Source organism: Rattus rattus, chromosome 1 (assembly GCF_011064425.1).
Source record: "Rattus rattus isolate New Zealand chromosome 1, Rrattus_CSIRO_v1, whole genome shotgun sequence".
Classification (NCBI taxonomy): domain Eukaryota; kingdom Metazoa; phylum Chordata; class Mammalia; order Rodentia; family Muridae; genus Rattus; species Rattus rattus.
In genome coordinates this window covers 47,186,977-47,208,958 of record NC_046154.1, presented here as the reverse complement: position 1 = coordinate 47,208,958, position 21,982 = coordinate 47,186,977, and the positions used below count along the sequence as shown (strand labels likewise).

The 21,982-nt window shown below is 54.4% G+C and overlaps 1 protein-coding gene across 1 annotated transcript in view; it reads left to right on the top strand.

The window, feature by feature from the left end:
- Glis1 (GLIS family zinc finger 1) overlaps window positions 1-21,982 on the top strand; it is a 69,339-nt gene that overhangs the window by 42,535 nt on the left and 4,822 nt on the right. Inside the window, exons 2-5 of the mRNA XM_032900847.1 lie at window positions 5,937-6,098; window positions 10,470-10,580; window positions 13,735-13,867; window positions 18,314-18,470. Of these exons, the coding sequence (XP_032756738.1) occupies window positions 5,937-6,098; window positions 10,470-10,580; window positions 13,735-13,867; window positions 18,314-18,470 (563 nt within the window). The remainder of the gene's footprint in view (window positions 1-5,936; window positions 6,099-10,469; window positions 10,581-13,734; window positions 13,868-18,313; window positions 18,471-21,982) is intronic.

Here is a 21,982-nt window from a genome sequence, read left to right as displayed (position 1 = left end):
GAGAGGTCCTGGGCTTTGACTAACCCCCCTCCCACCCAGAACTGGAAGGGTCTTTGGGCTGGGCCTGGAGGGGAAGATGCTCCCCCTCCCTGGCTCCAGCAATGGCCCCTCTCTGTCTTTCATCTCCTGCCCTCCGTACTGTGAGCTGCACGCAGCAGTAATGGATTGCAGTGGACTTTTTTCAATTAGGCTGATTTTCCCCTGCTTGTTACTATAAAACTCCAGATGGTCCGGGGCTTCACGGTTCCCGGGGTATTTTCCCCCATTATTTTAATCTTCTTTCGTAACGCGCCCCACATGTGGGAACAGGGCCTTTCAAGGCTCGGCACTCTGTGGATCAGCCCTGTGCTCTCCTTTCCACTAGGCTTCCTGGGTTTCCCTTTCTGTAGGGTAGCATCCCAGAGAGCAGTTCCCACCATCAGCCCCAGCCTAGATTTGCTGAGAAAGAGAGCCCATGTCGGGCCCAGTTTGAAATCACAGGAATAACAGCCTGGTTTAGGTGGTCTCACATACCCCGAGGCACTGGGCTAAGAGTTTAGGGGTGTGCAGCCATGTCAGTCAGACTCCGGGCCAGTTTTGATTGGCTACGTGAGTGTGGTGACATCACCCTTCTGTCATCTGCAGGGTGAGGCTGGGAAGTTAACTAGCCAGTGGTAGGTGTGTGAGGTGTGTGCCTTTTCACACCACTCTCTCTCAGGATGTATTTCAGTGTTGATAGCCACCTATCTGGACATGTTTTGAGACTATTAGACACCCTACATAGTTTTCCCCCAAAAAATGACCCTGTCTATCCCCATGTGTGAGCCTTTGCTTCAGGCTAGATGAACCGGGAGTATATCTGGTTAGTTGAAACAGCGTGTCTAAATTTACCCACTGAACTGTCCGAAGGCCACTGGTGGCATGGAGACCAAGGCCCGCAGGATGCTGCATGCATGCTTTGGTTCGCAAACAGCACCCTCCCCATGTGCCCAGGAGATCACTGGGCTCTGGACAGGTAAAATGAACTCACCTAAGAGCATTCCCTCAGGGTGCATAGAGGATGGGCTAGAACCACACTGTACAAGATGCTGGAGCAGAGAGGTGTGCCAGCTGATGACTCTGCCAAGTATCGCCAGGGCCAGATCATACCGGCACGAATGCAGGGTCAGACTGTATAATAAAGTGCGAGAGAGCTGACCCCAGTTGTAGCAAGGAGGGGTAAGGACAGACCTTATCTAGATGCTATGTGCTTGTTCTAGATGCCACATGGGAGCGAACTGGGAAGAGGCAGGCAGCTCTGTGGTACCCAGGGAGGTCATGCTGCAATGGGTAGAGTATGAAGAGGTGTTGGAGAGATGGCTCCTCCATGGGCTGCTAGCAGATTGGATGCTGAGGTTAAGGAGAAGGAAACAGGTCTCCTAGCTTAGCACCTGGGTAGAAGGCTGTCTCATCAGCAGAAGCCATGCTGGAGCACCCCAGGGGAGCCTGGTGTCATTATCTGCTGACCCATGGCAGTAACAGTACAAGAGTGTTCTGTAAAGTTGTTCGGGATCAGAAATACCAGAGCTCACTTGCTCCATGTGTGTGATCAGAGGCAGCCCCAGCTCCAGTTTCTGCTTTCCCTCTGCGTTCCTGATGCTGGCACCCCAGCGCCCCTGCAGCTCGCACTGCCAGGGCTTGTGCCTGCTCTCCCTGAGATGAATCTATTGGCACCTCATTTGTTGAAACCTAGACATCAGGGCTCAGCCTCAGGAAGGCTTTGGTAATCCCCAGCCCTGCAACTGGAAGGACCACACATTCAGCCCTTAGAGCTCTTAGCTGCCTATGTGAGACAGTAAGCCATTTTGTGCCTTTGTTGTTGAAAGGTAGAGTATAATGAGGGGGTTAGCTAGGTGTGGGCTACAGGGGGTGAGGAGTAAGAAAAGGAAAGGGTAGGGGTAAGTGGGAGGACACAGACAGACAGACAGACACATACATGCACACGCACATGCACATATGCACGCACGGCTCTATTAGAGGTGCAGTAGGCCAGAGATGACCTCAGCCCAACCTCCACTTAACCTGCTCTGGGACCTTAAGCACCATCGACAGGGACAAGATCAGAGCTTGTCATGTGCTATTTCACTTAGGACTAACATCCAGTAAGGTTAGTACCATTCCCCTAGTTTACAGATAAACTGAGACCCACAGAGGAACTTGCCTGGGATCACTCAAGAAGTGAGCAGCCAACAGTTGCCCGGATAGTCTGTGGCAGAGGCCATGTCTATAATCAGTGTGCTCTGTGCCGCCGAGCCTCAGCCCCTCCCTCATCTGACTAGGCAGAGTCATACATACCCAGAAGGCCATGGGGACAGCATGCTGGGGCAGCACCAGGCCCCTTGAAGCCAGGCACAGGTGTTGACGCGATGGTCACTCCCAGCCTCTGCTCTGTCTCTGGCCTCCTCTGTGCAGTTGTTAGAGATAATTGGGCTTGCAAGGGTAAGCAGGTCTGGATGCTGGTTCTGATGGAGGCACGGGTCTGCCAGGATCCGTATGGCACCTTTAACTCAGACCTGTACTAATAAGGCAGCATCCCTTCCCCACCCGCTGCTTCCTCTAAGTGTCCTTGGAGTGACAGGCTGCTCCCAGGACACAAAAGCTTCCACCGCAGATGCAGTGGGGTTAGAAAGGCTCCCCCTAAGAGGTGATGTCTAAGGGACAGAAGCAAGTGTTTGTTAAGGGGGAAAGGAAGGAAAGGCCTTTGAGGCCTCTCAACCATATTAAGAAAAGGCCTTCCGGATGGAGACTCCTGGCAAGTTCTGAGTCATCTCTCCACAGCTGATGTGTGGGCTGTATGGGGTGGGAGAGACATTCGGGGACGTCCTGGAAGACATTAACATAGATCCTGGATTTCTGGAAAATGTATACATTAAATTGTCAGAGTGGGAAGGGAAGACTTCCCAGGAGAGGTGCAGTCTGAACAAAGGCAGGGACAGGGAAACAGGTGTTCTGTAGCCCAGACAGGATCCATAGAGTCCTGGCAGGGAAGGGGTAAACCAGTCCCCAGAGTCTGACAGACTCTCACATAATCAGAGAAACCAGTCAGTAAGCAACTAAGGGCCAAAGTGGATGTTGAGAAAGTGGATGCTGTTTCTGCCCAGGGGCCTTCATCACATAGGCGTGAACTTGGTGAGCGGGGAGACACTGGCCGCTCGCTATTCCATATCCAGAATTTCCTTTTGTTCTGATAAAGCAACAGGCCCACAACTAGAAACCCAGGTTGACCCCAGCAGCGGCATGTACAGTGACCCACTTGGCATCTAAGGGGCCATTGTCTCTGACCCTTGTCCTCGCAGCTATACAGGAAGTTCTGCCATGGCCTCTGCTCTTGACAGACCTCAGTGGCCCTCTGTAACTGCAGCGACTCCTTCTCTCTGCCTCTTCTCCAAGTCTCACTTGCTGCTAGCAGCCAAAGGTGACTTCCTCGTGCATACTTGGCACTGTCCCCATTTCCCCCTGCTCCCTCTGATTCTCATGATTCATATATGACCCTGTCCCCCTAATTCCCAGAGGGTGTGTCTGGCTCTGCCCACACACACCCCTAATTTCCAGAGTATACATCTGATCAGCCCTGCCATGATCTCCACTTTCCCTGGTGTGAACTATAAACTTCTCTGCCTGTCCTCTGAGCTGCAGGGCAGCCTGACTCTGATTCCCTACATGAACCTCCCCCAGCATTCCCTAGGGCATAACTTACACAAGTGCAGAGGGGCTCCATGGTGGACCTATGCCCTTTGCATGTGCTGGAGCCTCAGTCTACCCTTTGTGTCCCACTGTCCTGTCAGCCCGTCAGAGTGGGCTGTGCTGCCATGGTAATGGGTTCCCAGGAGCATTGGTGGGGTGACTGAAGACATACCCATACCTGGTATGACCAGGTGCTATGTCTTCCACACCCCTTCCCATCTCTCCATGCTTGGGATGGTCCTTACTCACTCTGAGACATCTCATGTCTGATTCCCAGGCTGGCTGAAGGGACCAGTCTGTGCTGCCATGGCCTACAGCTCTCTTGCTCTGACTGTTTGGCTCTGATGCTTTCTGATGACATGTGTATGTCCTATGTGTCCTTGTCCTTCTAGAGGGCAGTACCCATGTCTGAGTTCCCTTGACAACCTGGTTAAGCCAGCCTAGGCTGGAACTGCTCCATCCAAATGAATGTTCCCAAGCTAGAAATTACCAGGCATACAGAGCCTCCCTAGATTAAGCGCCTACCCCTAAAGGGACAAGAACACAAGCCGCGGGATCTTAACTCTGCCCCTAAGCCTTTCCAGACATGCCCTGAACTTACTAGCAGGTACTGCACCTTTAAAGTCGGCAAAGACATTAAAGACTAAATGGCAGTTCAGGGGAGAGGGAGAGAACAGAACCTTTAGCACCTTCCCTTGAGGGGGAGTCTAGAGCGGGGACATAAAGGGTTGTTTTGGAGCCCTAGCCCTTGGGAAACATGAACCTTTTTGTCCCCAGCGGGTTGCTGTAGCACAGGGAGACCTAGTGCAGAGGGCTGGAGTCACATAGGTTCTAACCTGGGTTGGGTGCTCACAGCTGGACTTGCAGGAGAAAGCCATCCCTCCATCCCTTCGTCCTCAGCAGTCGCTGGAAGTCAGCAAGCATAGCCACCTACCTCGGCTTTGACATCACATTTGGCCTGTAGCTTGTCTTTGCTGTGTCATGTGACTGTGGTTGGGCAGGTCACTTCACTCTACCAATGTTTCTGAGACAAGGACATGGATGTCACATGCTTCAGCGGTTTGTTACTAAACACGCATGCCACCTGGAGCAGCAGGTTCCAGCCACTGTGGCCTCTACCCCACCCTGAAATGCACATAGCCGGAAGGCCAGCTGCATGGGCAGATAGTAGGTGACGCCACACCAAAGGCTGGAGTCTGCTGCTTCACTCACTCACCCAGCCAGCCAGCCTCTGAGTTGGACTTTGAAGGCTGAGCGGGGGATAGGTGGATGATCAGGAGAGATGACCTTCCTTGTTGAAGGACAGGCACGAACGAAAGCTGAAAACTGCCTTCTGCTAGAGGAGGCCAGGCAGAGAGGCAGGCAGGTGGGAGAATGGAGAGGAACAGAACGCTAGGTGGCAGGCAGGCCTGTGAGGAGGGAACCACTGGGTTCTGTTGGTATGCGGGGGCTCCAGGGTAGCTGTGTGGAGACCAGGGCAGGAGGTAGGGAGGATGCGCATAAGTCAGAGGGTATGGAAGAGAGGTCCAGCCTCAGTGGAGGCTGCGGGGACACACAGTTGAGGCCATGGAGAATGGACAGGGTGGGCAGAGGCCCATACTCTTCTTCCTGTCTTCGTCGTGACTCATTTCCTCACACACTCACTGCTAGGAACCTAACAGCCATACTGTGTTGGGTGGCTACTACAGGTCCAGTACCTGGCAAGCGACCTACTGGAAGGTGGGCGTAGGACAGCAGCTAAATGACACGTGACCCAGTGACCCTTCAGTGTCCATATGTGACTGTCTTACAACAGCTATTAAGGATGGTGCCCTATGTCATTCACTGCCATCTTTGTATCGTCCCTGATGGATGGCCATAGCCTCGCCTTAGGAGAGGAGCAGATACATCGAGTGCTCAGGGCACCCCAAAGCCGCTCAGGAATAAAGCCCTTCCAGTCCAGGCTGGGCTCTCACATCCTGGGGTTCTATGCTTGGACACGGTCTGCCTTGCAGTTGCTAACTTGGGGTGCACAACTGGCACATGTGTAGTTGTTACCCCCATGGTCAAAAGCAGAAGGTCATCTTGTCCCGCCCTAGCAGACTCTAAGCCTGGCCACTCTCTTAGGGCATTGTTCCCAGAGGCTTAGGGAGGGCAGCGGGTAGTTTGGGCTGGGCCAGGTATGCATAGGGGTGCTGTTTCTAGGTGGGTGGGCCCTCAGGGCTGAGGGCACCCCTCATCAGCCTCTCCTGCAGTTCGAAGGCTGCAGTAAAGCCTTTTCCCGTCTGGAGAACCTGAAGATCCACCTGAGGAGCCACACAGGCGAGAAACCATACCTGTGCCAGCACCCAGGCTGCCAGAAGGCCTTCAGCAACTCCAGTGACCGTGCCAAGCACCAACGCACCCACCTCGACACGGTAGGTAGGCCTGAATGTGGAGGCCGGGGTGGAACAGGGCTACACACAGACCCCAGCCTCCAGGCTGAGTCTCTGCCTAGAGCTGCAGGCTCTGTCACACAGGGCAGGTAACTCTGGGCAGGCGTGGGAGGGGTGTGTTCTTTGTATTGTAGTATGATTAGTAGACTTCCTTTCCACTAAGTAGATTTTTTTCCCCATCGTCTTCCAGTGGTAGCAGACACAAACAACTTGGGTATTGCCACATGTCCTCAGTGAGGATGTAAGATGGTCAGACGAACTTAACAAGGGCCTCCAGATGAGATTACCCTACTTGGCCCACAGGTATCAGCGCAGGCCCCAGGGTCTTATGGGAAAGTGGATGCTCTCACTCCCACATGCTTTCTTTGGCAGGCCAGCTCTGTCTGCATCCTGAGCAGGCCACTTCCTGCTCTTCCCACTCCTCACTTGGGTACAATACATAGGCTCTCTAAGGCTATCTTTCTCCCCTAAGGAGCTGTAGTTGATGGCACGCAGGATCCAGCATCTTGCCACAGCAGTGCTGTGTCTCTTCCCACCTTCCTGCCCTGCTTATATTCCAGAGACCCACAGCTCTGTCCCAGGTCGCTCCACACTTCCCCTGCGCAAATAAGGGCACCAGCAGTGAACACAGCACTTTCGGGATGCCCCTATACTGCTACCAAGGCCCCTGACCCATGTGACACAGCAGGGAAGTGGGCTTAGGGGTCCTGTGCGTGCTCACGATTGCATGGCTGACCCTGGCAGAGATGACAGACTCCGTCTCCATGCCAGCCTCACAGGGAATGTGGCGTGTATCTTGGGAGGATCCCAACCCTGTGTGCAGGACAAGGCTGGAGTCTGCTGGAAGAACCCATGTTTGGACTTCAGAGCAGTTCTCTGCTGTGCTGCGTATGTTGGTGGAGCTGGGATGGGGCTAGGCTCCATTTGATAGATAAACCTATCCCATCCAACACACAGACGAGGGAACGGGGGCCCGAGAGGCTAACTGACCTCTTCGTGCAACTCGGAAGCCATAAAACAGAAAGTCAAACCTGAGAAGACACGCAGCCCTCCAGTCCCAGCCCTGTACCTCACAGCTAGGAACCAAGATTCAGAAAAGTCAGCGGAAAGATCACAAGGAAACGTTGGAGCCAGGCCAGACCCTGGACTGTGCCCCTTCTCTCTTCCAGCCCTATAGTGTCTCACACCTGCCCCAGTTCAGGCGAAGCTGAGACCCAAGCCGGATCATTTCTGTGTCAGTGACAGGCAGGGGGCAGAGCCAGATGCACCAGTGGCTGACTCCAAGCCCAGGGCTCTTTACTGAAAAAGCTTGAATGGCTGTATCTAAGCAGAAGGGGCAGATTGGCAAGTAGTCCTTGTCCCCAACTCCAACTCAACTTCCCTCCTCTTAGAGACCTCACTGTCAGTGGCTCAGACTGGAAGTGAGCTGTGTTCTTCCAAGCCTCTCTCTATGGTCACCTCAGCCTTGGGGTCCTTGGCACTTGCTCTTGAGAGATGCAGCTCATATGGCAACACCCCTAGATTTGCCTTGAAGCCACAAGGCATCCAACATGGCGCATCCCCATTGCCTGTCTAGTTTCCGGTTCCTTCCTCACCCCTGCCCATACTGTATTTCCCAGCCCATGTTTGATGAGTGAGCATAGCCCCTGAGGCCTAGGCCAGGTCAGGTTCGCACAAGCCCACTGGGTTACCCCCAGGCCACTCACACCCAGCTCTCTGCCTAGACAGCATGGGCAGCTCCTTGTTGCTAGGCTATGTCCTAGCCCTTACCCCTCAAGTCAGAAGCAGGTCAGGCTCATACACAGGACCTCTCACAGAGACCCAGCCTCAGTCCCAGCTATCCCTGCCATCAGAGAGTGCAGGACCCATGGCAGGAAGGCAGTTCTGTGAGCAGACCGGAGAAGGCGGGCTGCAGCTCTGATTTTGGCTCTGCCACCTGTCACAAAGCTCGGATGAGAACCCCCCTTTACCTCCTGTACCCCAGTTTTCTCAGTGGTAAGAGGTCTGCCTCTTGAGAATAGAGGGTATAGCTGAGGTGACTGATTAGAGGCCTGCATTGCAAACCAAGCGGCCCTTTCTTTCCCAGTCTGTTATGTCAGCCAAATCCTACCACACCAATGTGGGGTTGACCCTGGTAGCCACTGTTCCAGTGTGGGCCTCAGTTTCCCCATCAACAGGATGCAGCCTCTATTCGATTGAACTTTTCGGAGGTTCTGAGAGAAGGAAGTCCCCTAACATAGAAGGGCACATACCTGCTGGCTTTGACATCTTCTGTAGAACTGGGGCATTTCTCATGAGTGGGTGTGGGACTCAGAGGGTACCATGAGTGGGCTGGTGCTTGGCAGTGCCTAGGAAGCCTTCAGAGACAGAACTGTCTTCCACATCCAGCTCATAGAGCTCTGTACAGATAAGGAAAAGTAGCCTTGTCGACAGGAACAACACAAGCCCAGTCCTGGGGCTTGTATGGGGATTCCGGGCCTAGGGTTTGACTGGTAGCTTGGGATAGCCACGGGGTTTCCTGAGGGCTCAAGGGAGCTGCTGGGCCTGAGGAATGTTCAATACACGTCAAGCCCTGGAAAAACAAACACAAAGATGGGCCTTGCTGCCCTGTTTCCAAGCGAGTGTGCCTGCCACACAGGGCTGTTTGTTTCCTTTTTGACCAAAGCGTATGGATTGTATCAGCGTTCTCAAGGGACAAGGCCTGGGGCCAGACAGCTCAGGGGCAGGGCAGGGCTCATGGGAGAGCATTCTGGGGCCCCTTAGAGAGAACGTGTGTGTGTGTGTGTGTGTGTGTGTGTGTGTGTGTGTGTGTGTGTGTTTGTGTGTTAGGATGGAGGTTGGGTCTCATGTGAGGGGCTGTGTGAGTGTGTGGGACTCGCATGCTGAAGCAGGTGGTGGGTAGTCCCAGTCAGGCCTCCCTCTCCCTCCCCTGCCTTCCTCTTGGCCTAGTCAGCTTCTCACCACTGTCTCTCTCTTTTTGTTGTTCTCCATTCTTTAACCTGGCAATCTTCGTGGCAGCTCCAAGGTATGGTTACGGTCATCTCTTTCTGTTTCTCCCCACCTGAACAGTGGGCACCTCTCCGAGCTTCCCTGTCTCTGACAGGGGCAGAATTGCCTTGAGGCTTATAGGTAGCTCCACTTGGTGTCTCTGACTGGACATGACAATCCCTGGGGCTTCTCTAAGAGGTACCATTTCCTAAACACACACGCCCATGCTACACACACACACACACACACACACACACACACACACACACACACACTCTTCCATCCTCTGCAGTTCCAGGAGGCAGTCCTGAGGGCTATGAAACACTCAGCGTGCTTCAAATAAAAAGCCCTGTGAACTTCATGCCTCAGTAGCATCTGAGAGCCCCAAGTACTGAAAACCCCCGAGCTGTGAGATGTATGTAGGGCCATGAGTTGCCCTTCACTGGTCTTCTGGAACCTGGGCAGGATTAGATGGGTTCCTCACTGGTAGCACAGAGGGACAGCATGGCCTGCGGGAATCTCAGGTCAATCCAGAAGACAGGATCTAAGGAAAGATAAAGAGGAGGTGACATGGGTTGGGTGGGGTAGGAGGACCATTGTGGGATACGAATGGGGACAACAATAGGAGGGGACCCCAGTCAGTGCCAGGAACCAACCCAGATCCTATCGGGTCCATCGAGGGTTGCACAGAGGCAGGACCATGGCTGCACTGTGGCAAGAGCTCTGGGACTTTGCATGGGAGGACACTAGGATCTTGGGGGCAGGGGAGAACCTGGGGCAGGAGTCTAAACAGAAGCCAGGGGCTGGCTTGGAGTCTCCTGCTGGCCTTCCAGGGCAGTGGGATGGTCATAGGAAACCAGTCTGGCCCATGCCCATGCAGACAGCATGGCCGTAGGGCCCCCCAGCTTATGCTCCTTGAGGTCAACTCCCCCACCCCCAGTTATTGGAAGGGAGACCTTGCTTGCTGTGGCCCATAGCACCACTTGGACCTGCCTAACAGCAGCCATTCAGGCTGGCCCTGGGACATGCCATCTTCCTCTCTTCATTCTCCTGCCCAGGACAACCTCTTGTGTACCCCTGCTCCATGTACTGCTTCTCGAAGCTAAGCTATGACAGCATTCTTGTCACAGCCAGTGTGAGCTAGAAAGACCCATAGGGTTCAGTCAGTCCCCCTTTGCAGACAGGAAGCAACTGCCTATACCCTCAACATGGTAGCAGAATGGGGACAGCTCACCTCTCCTCCCCCAGACCAGGTTATCTGTAGCCTTCAGACTGCAGCCTGCCCCTTACCTACTCACCCTTCCCATGGCAGGTCACCTTCAACAGTGGCCTCTCACCTATCCCTCATTCCCTCTGATGTTACAGAAGCCATATGCTTGTCAGATCCCTGGCTGCTCCAAGCGCTACACGGACCCCAGCTCCCTCCGCAAGCACGTGAAGGCCCACTCAGCCAAAGAGCAGCAGGTGCGTAAGAAGGTAGGTGGCCACAAGCCCAGTCCCATCTCTGCAGAAACCTCTAATCCCAGCCACTTGTCCAGCATCAGACCAAGTACCCCATGTCAGTGTCTCTACACACATGTAAATGCCCACTGCCCTTCTGTCTGCCCATGTCTGCCTCCCACCCAGTATACCCTGCCCCCATCACCCCAAGTTGATAGACATTTGCCCACTAACAGACTGGCATCCTTAGCCATGGCACTGGTACCCAGCCACAGTGGGCTAGGCATCGCAGGTCTAAAACAAAAGACATGGTACCCATTTCCAGCGATGTGAGGCAGACCAGAGGAGGCTCCTTGCCTCATATTAATGACAGCAGGGAGGTCATCTCTGGCACAGATAAAGGGCCTTGGCCCATCTGCATGAGAACAGAAAGGTCCCAGGAAAAAGGACCAGGAACCATGAAGAGTTAGGGGTGTGACCTCTGGTCCCATCTGCTGAGTCTGTCATGGCTCGCTTGGTGGCCCTTATGCCTCTGAGTCTCCTGTTCCTCGGTTGCTGGCTGGGCCATGGGTGCTGGTAAAGACTGAATGACAGGACACAGATTCACAAACATACAAGGGGTGGGCATTGAGTCAGGTAAGAAGTGTGTGCCGGGAATGACCACAGCACATGCAGAGCCAGTGTACTCTGTACATAGATGGGCAGTCCCACATGCTGGAAGCCCTGCCTAAGATTTGAGCTGTGTCCTGAGGACATTCAATGACATCTTGAGGCAAGAGCTCTCTGTACTGGGAGCAAGCGAAAGAGTGTAAATGCCCCAGGATAAAATGATGGAGACCTGGGCAGGGGCTGTGGGGCATTAGGACCCCAGGGGACACATTGATGGTAGAGAGGATGTTTTGCATGAGAAAGCCAGCGATAAGGTGCTGGGGCCTCTAGGTCATTAAGCAAGGAACAGACCAGCACCTCAGAGCAGCAGCAAAGCAAAGCATCCTGACCTGTGGCTCTCAGTCTCTGAGGGCCATGGGAGTAGGGTTTCCTTAGATATCAGAGGATGTGAGAGTGAAGGGACAGGCAGGAGCCCCCTGGGACCACCAACAAGGTGGAAAGACACAAGAAGGGCGAGCTGGTTCACTTGCTTACGCGATGTGAGCAGTGAGCACTATGGTCCACACAGTGAGCTCAGACACTGCAGTAAATAAAACAGCAAAACCATATACAGACTGGGGGAGCAGATGGCTTCTGTACCATGAATGGGCAGATGGAGACGGTACTGCGTACACACCAACCCCATGATGGAGATGGATAGGATGGCAGGGTCATGGGTCTCCATCCTAGAGGCACTGGGGGACCTATCTGATAGAGCAGAGGAGGGTGAAGTCAGTGCATGCAGCTTACTGGTGCGAATGTCACCACATCCTTAATTTTGAGACCTGGGCTGGGGGCTGGGGAGCATCAAGATCCCAGGGGACACATCGATGGAGGACAAGCTGCTAACCCAGTGGCTCATCTCAGTATATGTGCTGTAGCTGTCATCCTGCAAGTGGTCCCTTGCTTATGTCCATTTCAGAGACGTGGGAACTGAGTCTCAAAGCGTTAATGATGTATCCCAGTCATGCAGCCCAGGACAGACAGCTGGAGTGCTAGATCCTGACATTGCCCTCGGCATAGGGGCCTCGGGGCAGCAAGGGATGGTTCAGGCTTCCGTAGGCTGGAACTAGGTGCCAAGGAGGCTGCTGTCCCCAGCACACTGGTGCCTAAGGCCCAGAATCCTGCCCTGGTTTTCCCAGGCCCGTGCTTGGCTCACATTGAATCCCCAGGGACCAGGGCTACAGATCTGCAAACTTCCCAACAATAAGCATCCATTAGAGCCATTGGGGATGATGGATCTTTCTGGGTAAGGCGACCCTTGTATTATGACAAGCCCTTGGCAGCCCTGCTGCATTTTGGAGAGAATTAGAAATGCTTTTCTTCCTTAATTCCCCTCTCCTGCTGTTCCTAATCCAATCGACATTGCGGTCTGCAAGAACATGCCTTGGCCCTCTTTTGCCAGAAACTTCATTTACATGGAAAACAGCTGCTGGGTCAGGCGCTGAGAGCCCGGTGCGAGATTGGCATGCCTTCTCCACCTGGGAAGGTGGCAAGCCCCTCGGGCCTGAATCTCAGCTGCCCAAGAACACGGGCAAAGCTCTGGGCTCCTCAGCACCTGTTTTGACCTGGTACAGTGAGCATTTGCACAGAGCCTTGGCTTTTGACTGCTAAGCTTTGGGATTCCCCTAGAAAAGGTTCACCTCCCATGCAGGTGCCTGTCCCCTTGTCGCCCCATGTCTTGAGAGCCCCGCCCTGTCTGTCTTATCTCTACCTGGAGAAGTATGTTTGCTCCAAGGTGTCCCAGGTGTCCTTAACCAGATCATTCCAGCCAAGCTTACTGCTAGCCAGACAGCTCTGGTCCACCCAGCAATCCACTGGGCCACTACTGTGACCTGGTGGGAGTCATGCAGCTGGAGCCTAGCCAACCCTACCCACAGTACTTCACAAATCACCTTCTTGGTATCGCCTTACTGTCAGCCATGGCTGTAATAGTACAGTCAGTCACTGCTCCAGAATACAGGACCCAGAGCAGTTATTTATCCACTGACATACGGGAAATAAGAGGTGGCATGGAGCTGGGGATCAGCCCTGGACTCTTTCCATTGTCCCTCATAGTGACAGGGAGGATGGATGGAGAGGGGTGTGAAGGGATGGTTGCTAAGCAACACCACTCCTACCACCACAGGTTGCCCTGATGGGAGCTGCAGACGCCCATTAGTTGCACTTAACCATCCCCCTCAGGTCACACCTCTAAAGCTGCTCCCTCAGGTACCATGAGGAGACCCTTCCCGAGAGACATAGGACCCCGACTCGAGCCTGAGAGGCTCCCCTCCCTCCTAACCTAGCTCAGTGGACTAAAGGTATGCCCACCTTTCTGACATGGCTTCTCCTAGGAACAGCCTCTAGTAAAATCCTTGCACATCAAATCCCGTGCTGGCGTCTCCTCTCGGAATTCCTTACGGTGTCCACTAGCCCACTTTCCTGATGAGTAACCAGTACAGCAGAGAAGATCCTGCCTTTCCCGCCTTGTCCCCCTGAAGCAAGGGGTGCCTGTGGGCAGGTGGCCTGACACTCACGCTTCCTCACTCTTGCTCCCCAGCTGCACACAGGTGCCGATCCAGAGGCTGCCGTCCTGTCAGAGTGTCTGGCACTGCAGCAGCTCCAAGCATCCACACCCTTGCCAGCCAGCAGAGGGAAGGGCAGCCAACCCCTGAGCCAGGAGCTACTCCCAGGTATGTTCACATGACACAGGGCCAGGGCACAGCCAGGGGGGTCTTTCTCGGCCAAGCATCCCTCAGGAGGACCCCGGCACACTGTCGGCCCAAGGGATTATGGGTAAGACTTGTTGCAGAGTGTGTTGTCTCCTGGACTCCACTGCTTCTGCCCCCGCACTTTCAGAATGTCCTCTCACAACTCTTCTAAGTAGGTAGATGCCCATGAGTAACTCACCGTTGCCGTAAGATGTCACCCACTCCCCCTTAGTCTGATGGAGACCTCCTGGATGCACTCTGAGCACCTATCTGTCCTCACTGCAGTAAGCCCCTCCCCCACCTTCCTTCACCATCATGACTCTTTTTTAGTTCTTTTTTTTTTTTTTTTTTCGGAGCTGGGGACCGACCCCAGGGCCTTGCCCTTCCTAGGTAAGCGCTCTACCACTGAGCTAAATCCCCAGCCATGACTCTTTTTTAAATGATTTATTTATTATATATAAGCACACTGTAGCTGTCTTCAGACACACCAGAAGGTGGCATCGGATCTCATTACAGATGGTTGTGAGCCACCATGTGGTTGCTGGGATTTGAACTCAGGACCTCTGGAAGAGCAGTGCTCTTAACCACTGAGCTATCTGTCCAGCCCCATCATGATAGCTCTTACCCTGCTCTCAGAACCTTCCATCTTGTCCCCTCCTCCTAGAAGTCTTCCTTGGGACTGTCATTTTACCTTCTGTCTCCCCACCAGCCTGTGGCTGGGAACTCCTCTGGAGAAAGCCCAAGTCTGTCTCATCCCAGAGTCAGCAGTACCCAGCTTGGGACACATGCAGAACCGGCTTGGGGACCTGTGGCCCTGTCTGAAATACTGTGAAGAGAGTCTAGCCCTCTGAGTGTGAGCCAGTTCTTCCTTGTGGTACCTACAACTCATTCACAACGAGGCACTCCAAGAAGCACCGTCTTGCTCAGTGTCCAGCACGACTCCTTCAGAAGAGAAAGCTGAGGCTTTGAGAAGGGCGGGCCACTTAGCCGAAAGCACAGCCTATTCACTGCTGAGCTCTGTGGCCCAGCATAGGGCTCTCTGGGCCTGACCCTGCAAGGCCCACTTGGGCAGCACTTGTAGCCAGTGGTCCAGCAAGAACAGCAGCTGCTGGCTGCAGGGCACACTCAGGCCGTGGCAGGCATCCTGGCCTCGTGGCTTGGGAACGCTGCCCAGCTGTGGGCACATGGCCTTTAGATTCAGCAGGAGGTTCTTGGGCTGTGCCTTCCACCCCTGAGGAAACCGCAGCGGCAGAGCAGAGAGCTCAGTTGCCCTATGGGATTTCTTGAATTACTCCAACCATTTAGAGCATTTTTTATTTTCTAATTATATTCTTTCCCCCAACACTCAAGTAGTATTGAACTTTAGGACATGTTAGCACCCTAACCAGACAGCCTTGGAAGAGCAGGTTTTCACCCATTTGCAGGCCTGCTGTGTGAGGACACCCCAAGGCGAGGGATGCACACAGCCCAGCTAGGTACCCCAAGTCCCAAAAGTGCAGGACTGGACGGGTCAGGAAGGGGCTTATTCTCCATCACTGGGACCCCAAGTGAGGACTCCAGAGAGGGGCACACTGATAGGGGCACAGCTGCCTGGAAACCTGGGTCCTGCAGCCCCCGTGTCCACCTTGAAAGAACTCACCGGGCAAGGACTAACCCATCTAGATCAGAAGCAGCAGGTCAGCCCAGGAGCCTCTTTCTCCTCACAGAGTTGTCTCTTAACCCATGGCATCTCATCCAGTTCCCAGATACAATGGAAGGCCTCTGGCCGATATCATGCCTGCCTGCTGCCTAGTGTGGATTAGATCAAGTCTTCTTCAGTGTCCCTCCCATGCCTGCTGTGAGGACAAAGCTGAAAATGCACCCCAGCGGCTATTCGGGGCTATATCTGCTTCCCACAGCTCGCTTCGCTGGTGGTTGGGGGTTGGGGGTGGGGTAGGGGGTTGGGGGGTTGCCTGCTTGAGCCCAGCCTGTGTCCCTGAGGCCTTGCTCTTCATGGAATGTCCCCTATAAGCTCTGTTGAGGCCACCTCACACAGTTCTTCATACCTGCTATGCTCGCACTGTACTGGCCTCAGCTCTCCAACCCATGGAGAAGCGGGAAGGATAGCCTGCCAGTCGCTCCCTGGGGCTGGGCTGCATACAGACGCCTGAGGCAAAGTTGAGAACAGATGTTAGGGCCAGAGGTTAAGTGCTCATGGCTGATGATTGATGTTGCTGCTTTACAACCCAAAGAGGTGTGGTCTGGGGAGGCTACAGGCCCAGTCCCCACTTCCATGGCCTTTACGGTCCAGTGATTCTTCCGTCCCATCCACTATCCATGTACACGCTCCATCACCGCCGTGCGTCTGTCTGGGGCTGTGAAGACGAGGGCGTCAGCCAGGACGGCAACAAAGGCAGGGGACAGATCCTAGGAGGATCGGAAGAGTCCAGAACTGAGGGGATGAGGGAGAGATGATGTAGGCTTGTCACTGCGTGTTCTGGAAGGGGACACTTACCTAGCAGGCGTGTCTTCAGCCCCCACAGGGTGCCATGACAAGTGGTGAGGATGTGAGAAGTGGGTGTCAGTGTGGCGGAGGGACCTATCAGCATTCCAGACTTCCCAGCTGTCAGGACCTCAAAATTGATTCAAGATGGCAGGCGAGGGGTTGAGGAGAGCACAAAGCAGTGCAGGCTGAGCAGCACTGCACCACGCTGCTCCCAAGACCTTCCCCTCCAGGTACCACCTGACCAAGGCAGGGGGCCATGTGGCCAGGACAGGCAGCGGTGGGTGGGCAGCCCTGCTGAGCCTGACAGTAGGGTTCTCAAGGCAGGGAGACAGCGCTGGGGAGGACAGCCACAGGGCGCTCCGAGGCTGCCCGGAGGCTGGGCGTCATGATCAGCTGGCTTCAATGCCTGCAGCAGAGTCAAGATCGTCCTTGGACACTTTAGACCCAGCTCAGCTGAAGCCTCTACCTCATGTAGGCAACGTCTCCATTCGGAGCGTGATACTCAGGGAGTCTGAGTGTCTAAACTGTCAGATTAGGTGTGTGGAGAAACCTGGCACACAAGTATCATAGTTACCAACCATGATGACCTAATAATGGGACTTTTCCTAGTGCTTTCTAGCCACAGCCACCTGTACCACAGATGCTGGTCATCTGGTCTTCAAGGCAGAGTGCTGCAATCTGATAGTGACAGCTTAAAGGCGTGGGGGCCACATTATCATAGCTTCTTGATGCTTGCTCAGACCTGTGTCCCAGCCCAATTCAATGCTCTGGTAATGGCCTCCCATAGGTCTGGTCAGAATGCCCGGTCTAGGATGAGATAGCCTTAGAATGCTAAACAGCTGAGCTCACCCTGAAAGAAACTTGGGTGTTCCCAGGCTAGACCTTAAATGGTCTTAAAAAGCTTTGGGTGTGAGCTCCTGTCCCCCTACACCCTTACAACTAGAACAACATTTAAGAAGTAACAGCCAGCAGGGAGGAGTCTGACCAGCCAGTGGACATTGCACCAGCACTGCTGAGAGCATTGCCCTAAGTGAAAGTCCTCCCACCGTGTCTGTCACCTTGATGCAAGAATCCATGTTCTTGATTTCAAGAACATTAGTAATTCCATTCAAATAAGCATACTAGGTTAGAAAGTAAAACTGGTCCCCTTATTTTTCGGGTAAAGTAGGGAGTATCTGAAACCTACCCTTGAACTGACGGTGTGACTCCATGGCAGAAGTCTTGCCTGGCATGCGTGGGGACCTAGATATTATCCTCAGCACCACAAGATAAAGCACAGGCCTTGTGCCCGAAGAAGGGGCCATCCTCTCCTGACAGGGGCTGCCCTCTGTGGTCCCCAGACCCTCAGCTGGAACTGTGGACCAACGTGTGACTGACCTGGAACTGTTGGTCTGTTAGCCCAGCAGTGTGACTCCCATCCTTGAGTGGGACTCTCATGTAGGCTACACAGCCTCCATAACTATCCGTAGTAGGCCTTCTAGGAGCCTCGAGAGTCAGCCTACCCAGGTCAGCCACTCCTCTGCCGCTGGTCACGGTGGAGTCCCAGGCTCTGCCTGCTTGTATCTGCAGAGGCGTAGTTCAGTTTATGCAGAGGAAGCCCGGTCAGGTTCTACCAAGCCCTGAGCTTCTCTCTCCATTTTAGGGTCCTTCTGCTTCTGGGGATACGGAGTCATGCCCTGCTTTTCCACAGCAGCCCCATGGATATTTGAAGCCACTCACTCCAAACAAGTCTCCCATACTGTGCCTCTGACGGTCCCCACCATCATCTCTGTCATTAGAGTGGCCTCAACTCTGTCAGCCACAGTCTGAACCAGAGCAATGCCATCACCGCTCCTGGTGGAGTGTCCTGCTTGTCATTCCACAAGCAGACAGTCACAGCTCCTGAGATGTTCTTACCCTTGTGAGTGGCCAAAGCCCAGTAACGTGTGTTTGGTTCCCTGCAGGTGTGTATCCTGGCTCCGTCACCCCACAAAATGGACTTGCTTCAGGCATCCTGTCCCCTTCCCATGACGTCCCTTCCAGGCACCACCCCCTGGAGGTCACCACTGGTTCCCATCACCACCTGTCCCCTCTGCCCACAGCTGAGAGCACCAGGGATGGGTATGTATGGCAAGCCAGTCCTCAGCGGGCACACCTGAGCAGTTGTGTGGGAGGTGGACAGGCCAGGTGCCTCACACCTGAGCACTTGTGTGGGAGGTGGACAGAGCAGGTGCCTCACACCTGAGCACTTGTGTGGGAGGTGGACAGGGCAGGTGCCTCACACCTGAGCAGTTGTGTGGGAGGTGGACAGGCCAGGTGAGCCTCACACCTGAGCACTTGTGTGGGAGGTGGACAGGGCAGGTGCCTCACACCTGAGCAGTTGTGTGGGCGGTGGACAGGGCAGGTGCCTCACACCTGAGCACTTGTGTGGGAGGTGGACAGAGCAGGTGCCTCACACCTGAGCAGTTGTGTGGGAGGTGGACAGGGCAGGTGCCTCACACCTGAGCAGTTGTGTGGGAGGTGGACAGGGCAGGTGAGCCTCACACCTGAGCACTCGTGTGGGAGGTGGACAGGCCAGGTGAGCCTCACACCTGAGCAGTTGTGTGGGTGGTGGACAGAGCAGGTGAGCCTCACACCTGAGCAGTTGTGTGGGAGGTGAACAGGCCAGGTGAGCCTCACACCTGAGCACTCGTGTGGGAGGTGGACAGGGCAGGTGCCTCACACCTGAGCACTTGTGTGGGAGGTGGACAGGGCAGGGCAGGTGAGCCTCACACCTGAGCACTTGTATGGGAGGTGGACAGGGCAGGTGAGCCTCACAACTGAGCACTTGTGTGGGAGGTGGACAGGGCAGGTGAGCCTCACACCTGAGCACTCGTGTGGGAAGTGGACAGGGCAGGTGCCTCACACCTGAGCACTCGTGTGGGAGGTGAACAGGGCAGGTGAGCCTCACACCTGAGCACTTGTGTGGGAGGTGAACAGGGCAGGTGAGCCTCACACCTGAGCACTTGTGTGGGAGGTGGACAGGCCAGGTGAGCCTCACACCTGAGCAGTTGTGTGGGAGGTGGACAGGCCAGGTGCCTCACACCTGAGCACTTGTGTGGGAGGTGGACAGGCCAGGTGAGCTGCACACAATCTGTTGTGACTGATGATAGCAGCCTACATTTATGTGTCACTGTCTAGGGTCTGTGTTCTGTGCCACCTTCTGTGTAAGATGTTGGTGCCTCCCAGGGACACCCCTACCACCAGAAGCAGATGTATTGGTACCCAGTCTGCTACCTACCCACATCCTCCCTTCAGAAACTTCTGAGAAAATTCTGCTGTAACCAGGCTCTCAGGAGTACACCCCTCTAGTGTCTCTCTGGCTCTTTGGACATTTGATACCAGATTTTCCATAGAGAAGCCAAGCTGGATCCTGTTGGAACCCTCAGAGCCTTCCACAGGGTCACGACATTCAGTGTGCTTCTTTCTCTACTGGTTGGATATGGGAACATGCTGCCTTCCTCCTCCATGATCAGAGGAAGTCCCAGTCCCCAAACTCCACCCACTTTGTTTATCACCAGTAGTGACTTGCTTGAATTTGTTGCTCAAGGTCTGGCCCCAGCAACTTCCTCCTTCCTTGCCCTCCCTCCCCAAGGCTGCATAGCCTTGACCACTGCACACCTAGGATCAGTCTGGCTTTAGTACATCTGTGGCTTGCTGCTCCTCCCTGGGTCTTCTTGCCGTTCGTTCATCTGTTCTTTCTGACCCCTGTGAGCAGGTCCCTGACCACAGTGCTAGGCTACCTCTGGCTTTGTGTGAAGAGACGCTGGGCAGGCTGCACGGTTCAGCCATAGAGAGAGGAGCAGAAAGGGCTTTGGAGGCCCAGAAAGGAAGCCCGTGAGCCAGATGGGCTGCCTACAGGGGGTAGTGCTAAGCCAGCCTCCAGGGGCAGTTGGGCAGGTCTAGGAAAGAGTAACAGAGACGAAGGTAGGTATGGTGAGAGCTGGGACACGCTGGGCGAGAAACTATGATGTGGAAAGAGTCCTGAGCTGGAGAGAGACCACCAAGACCAGACCTAAGGCCAGTGATAGAGGTATCCTAAAGGTTAGGCCAGGCCAACGGCATGGTGAGGGGCAGCGAAGGGCTTGGAATAAGAGATGGCAGCCTGAGCTAAGGCTGGGTAGTTGGAGACAGAACCCACATAGCAGTCATGGCACAGGCTTGATCCTGGCTAGGTGAGGGGAACCCAGTGTCTTGGGCTCTCCCTGAACATGTCTCTTCCTCCATCAAAGGCATTAAAAGGTTCTTCTCCAGAAAGGTGGTGAGGACCACCCACCTGTGCCTGGTGTTGCTTGTGTCACCTGGTACAGGTCCCCTCCCTCGTCTTCCCTTCCTGTCCCCATCTCAGGCCACCTGCTTAGCCAGTGGCCAGCCTCAACTAAGACATTCAAGCAGAGGCCCTCTCAGGGCATGTGCTGGTGGCTTGGCCTCATCCATCATCGCCTGCCGCCGGCATAAGTACCTATCAGGAACGCCTATGGCGAGAGGAGAGGCAGAGTGATGACAAGACAGGACCCGAGCCCACCCGCCCACCCCTGGCCTGCAGAGTGGCGAGCGCTGTCCCCAGCCGCCAGGCGCCCGGGTTCCAGATGTCTGCTGGAGAGGAGGGCCCCAAGGCTGACACAGCCTGGGGCTCGCCTGAATGGGTTTCTTTTTCAGCCCCAGAGGAGAGATGGGCGGGAAGGCCTTCAGCTTCTTCTGCTTGCCAAAACCAACAGGGACTGGCCACTTGGGGCTCCCCAGCGGTTTGCTGGGACGTTTAAATAGCTTGACAGAATTATCTGATTCACTCAAAAATATGCTAAGAGGGCCTGACTTCATGACCAAATGTATTTACCCTGGCTCAGAGGAGACACCAAATTTGGTGGGTTTCTTTCCCAGCCTTGCGCGAGGAAGGCATGGAGCCCTGGGGTACCAGCCAGGTCCAAGGTAACTTACACAGGCTTCCACTGAAGTTCAAGCATGCGTCTCTGGAGTTCCTTGCCTGGCTCCAGAGTGGTACCTGGCTCCAGGTGACTTTCTTGCCGTTGGAATGGTGCGGGTCAGCCCGAGTCGGCTGCGTGCGGTTGCGTTCTGTTCCATTTCACTGGCTGTGAAGGTGGCACAGGAGAATTTATGGAGGGTCTGGACAGAGAAAATAAACCTCGAAGGTGCACGTGCTTCCCCCAGATCCATGCCTGCTTCTGCACTGTACTTCATCCGTGGGGTTTGGGGCTGAGTGGTTTAGAAAGCTACCTTGTGCAGGGCATGTTGGCCTGAAAATCAACACTCAGAGCAGGAGGATGGTGAGTTTAAGGGCAGTGTGGGCTAAACAGTAAGGCCCTGTCCGAAAAAGAACTTGTTTATGGATGTTGGCCACTGTTTGCCACATGCCAGGGCCCTTTGTTGGTTCTGGTCATGCAGAAGAGCACGGCCAGCCCTCTCTGCAAGGCACAGCTGGGTTTGGATACTCTGATAAAGGGTTGGGATTTAGCTCAGTGGTAGAGCGCTTGCCTAGGAAGCGCAAGGCCCTGTTCAAGGTCCCCAGCTCAAAAAAAAAAAAAAAAAAAAAAAAAAGATACTCTGATAAGAAGGGGGACAAGCCAGACACCCCA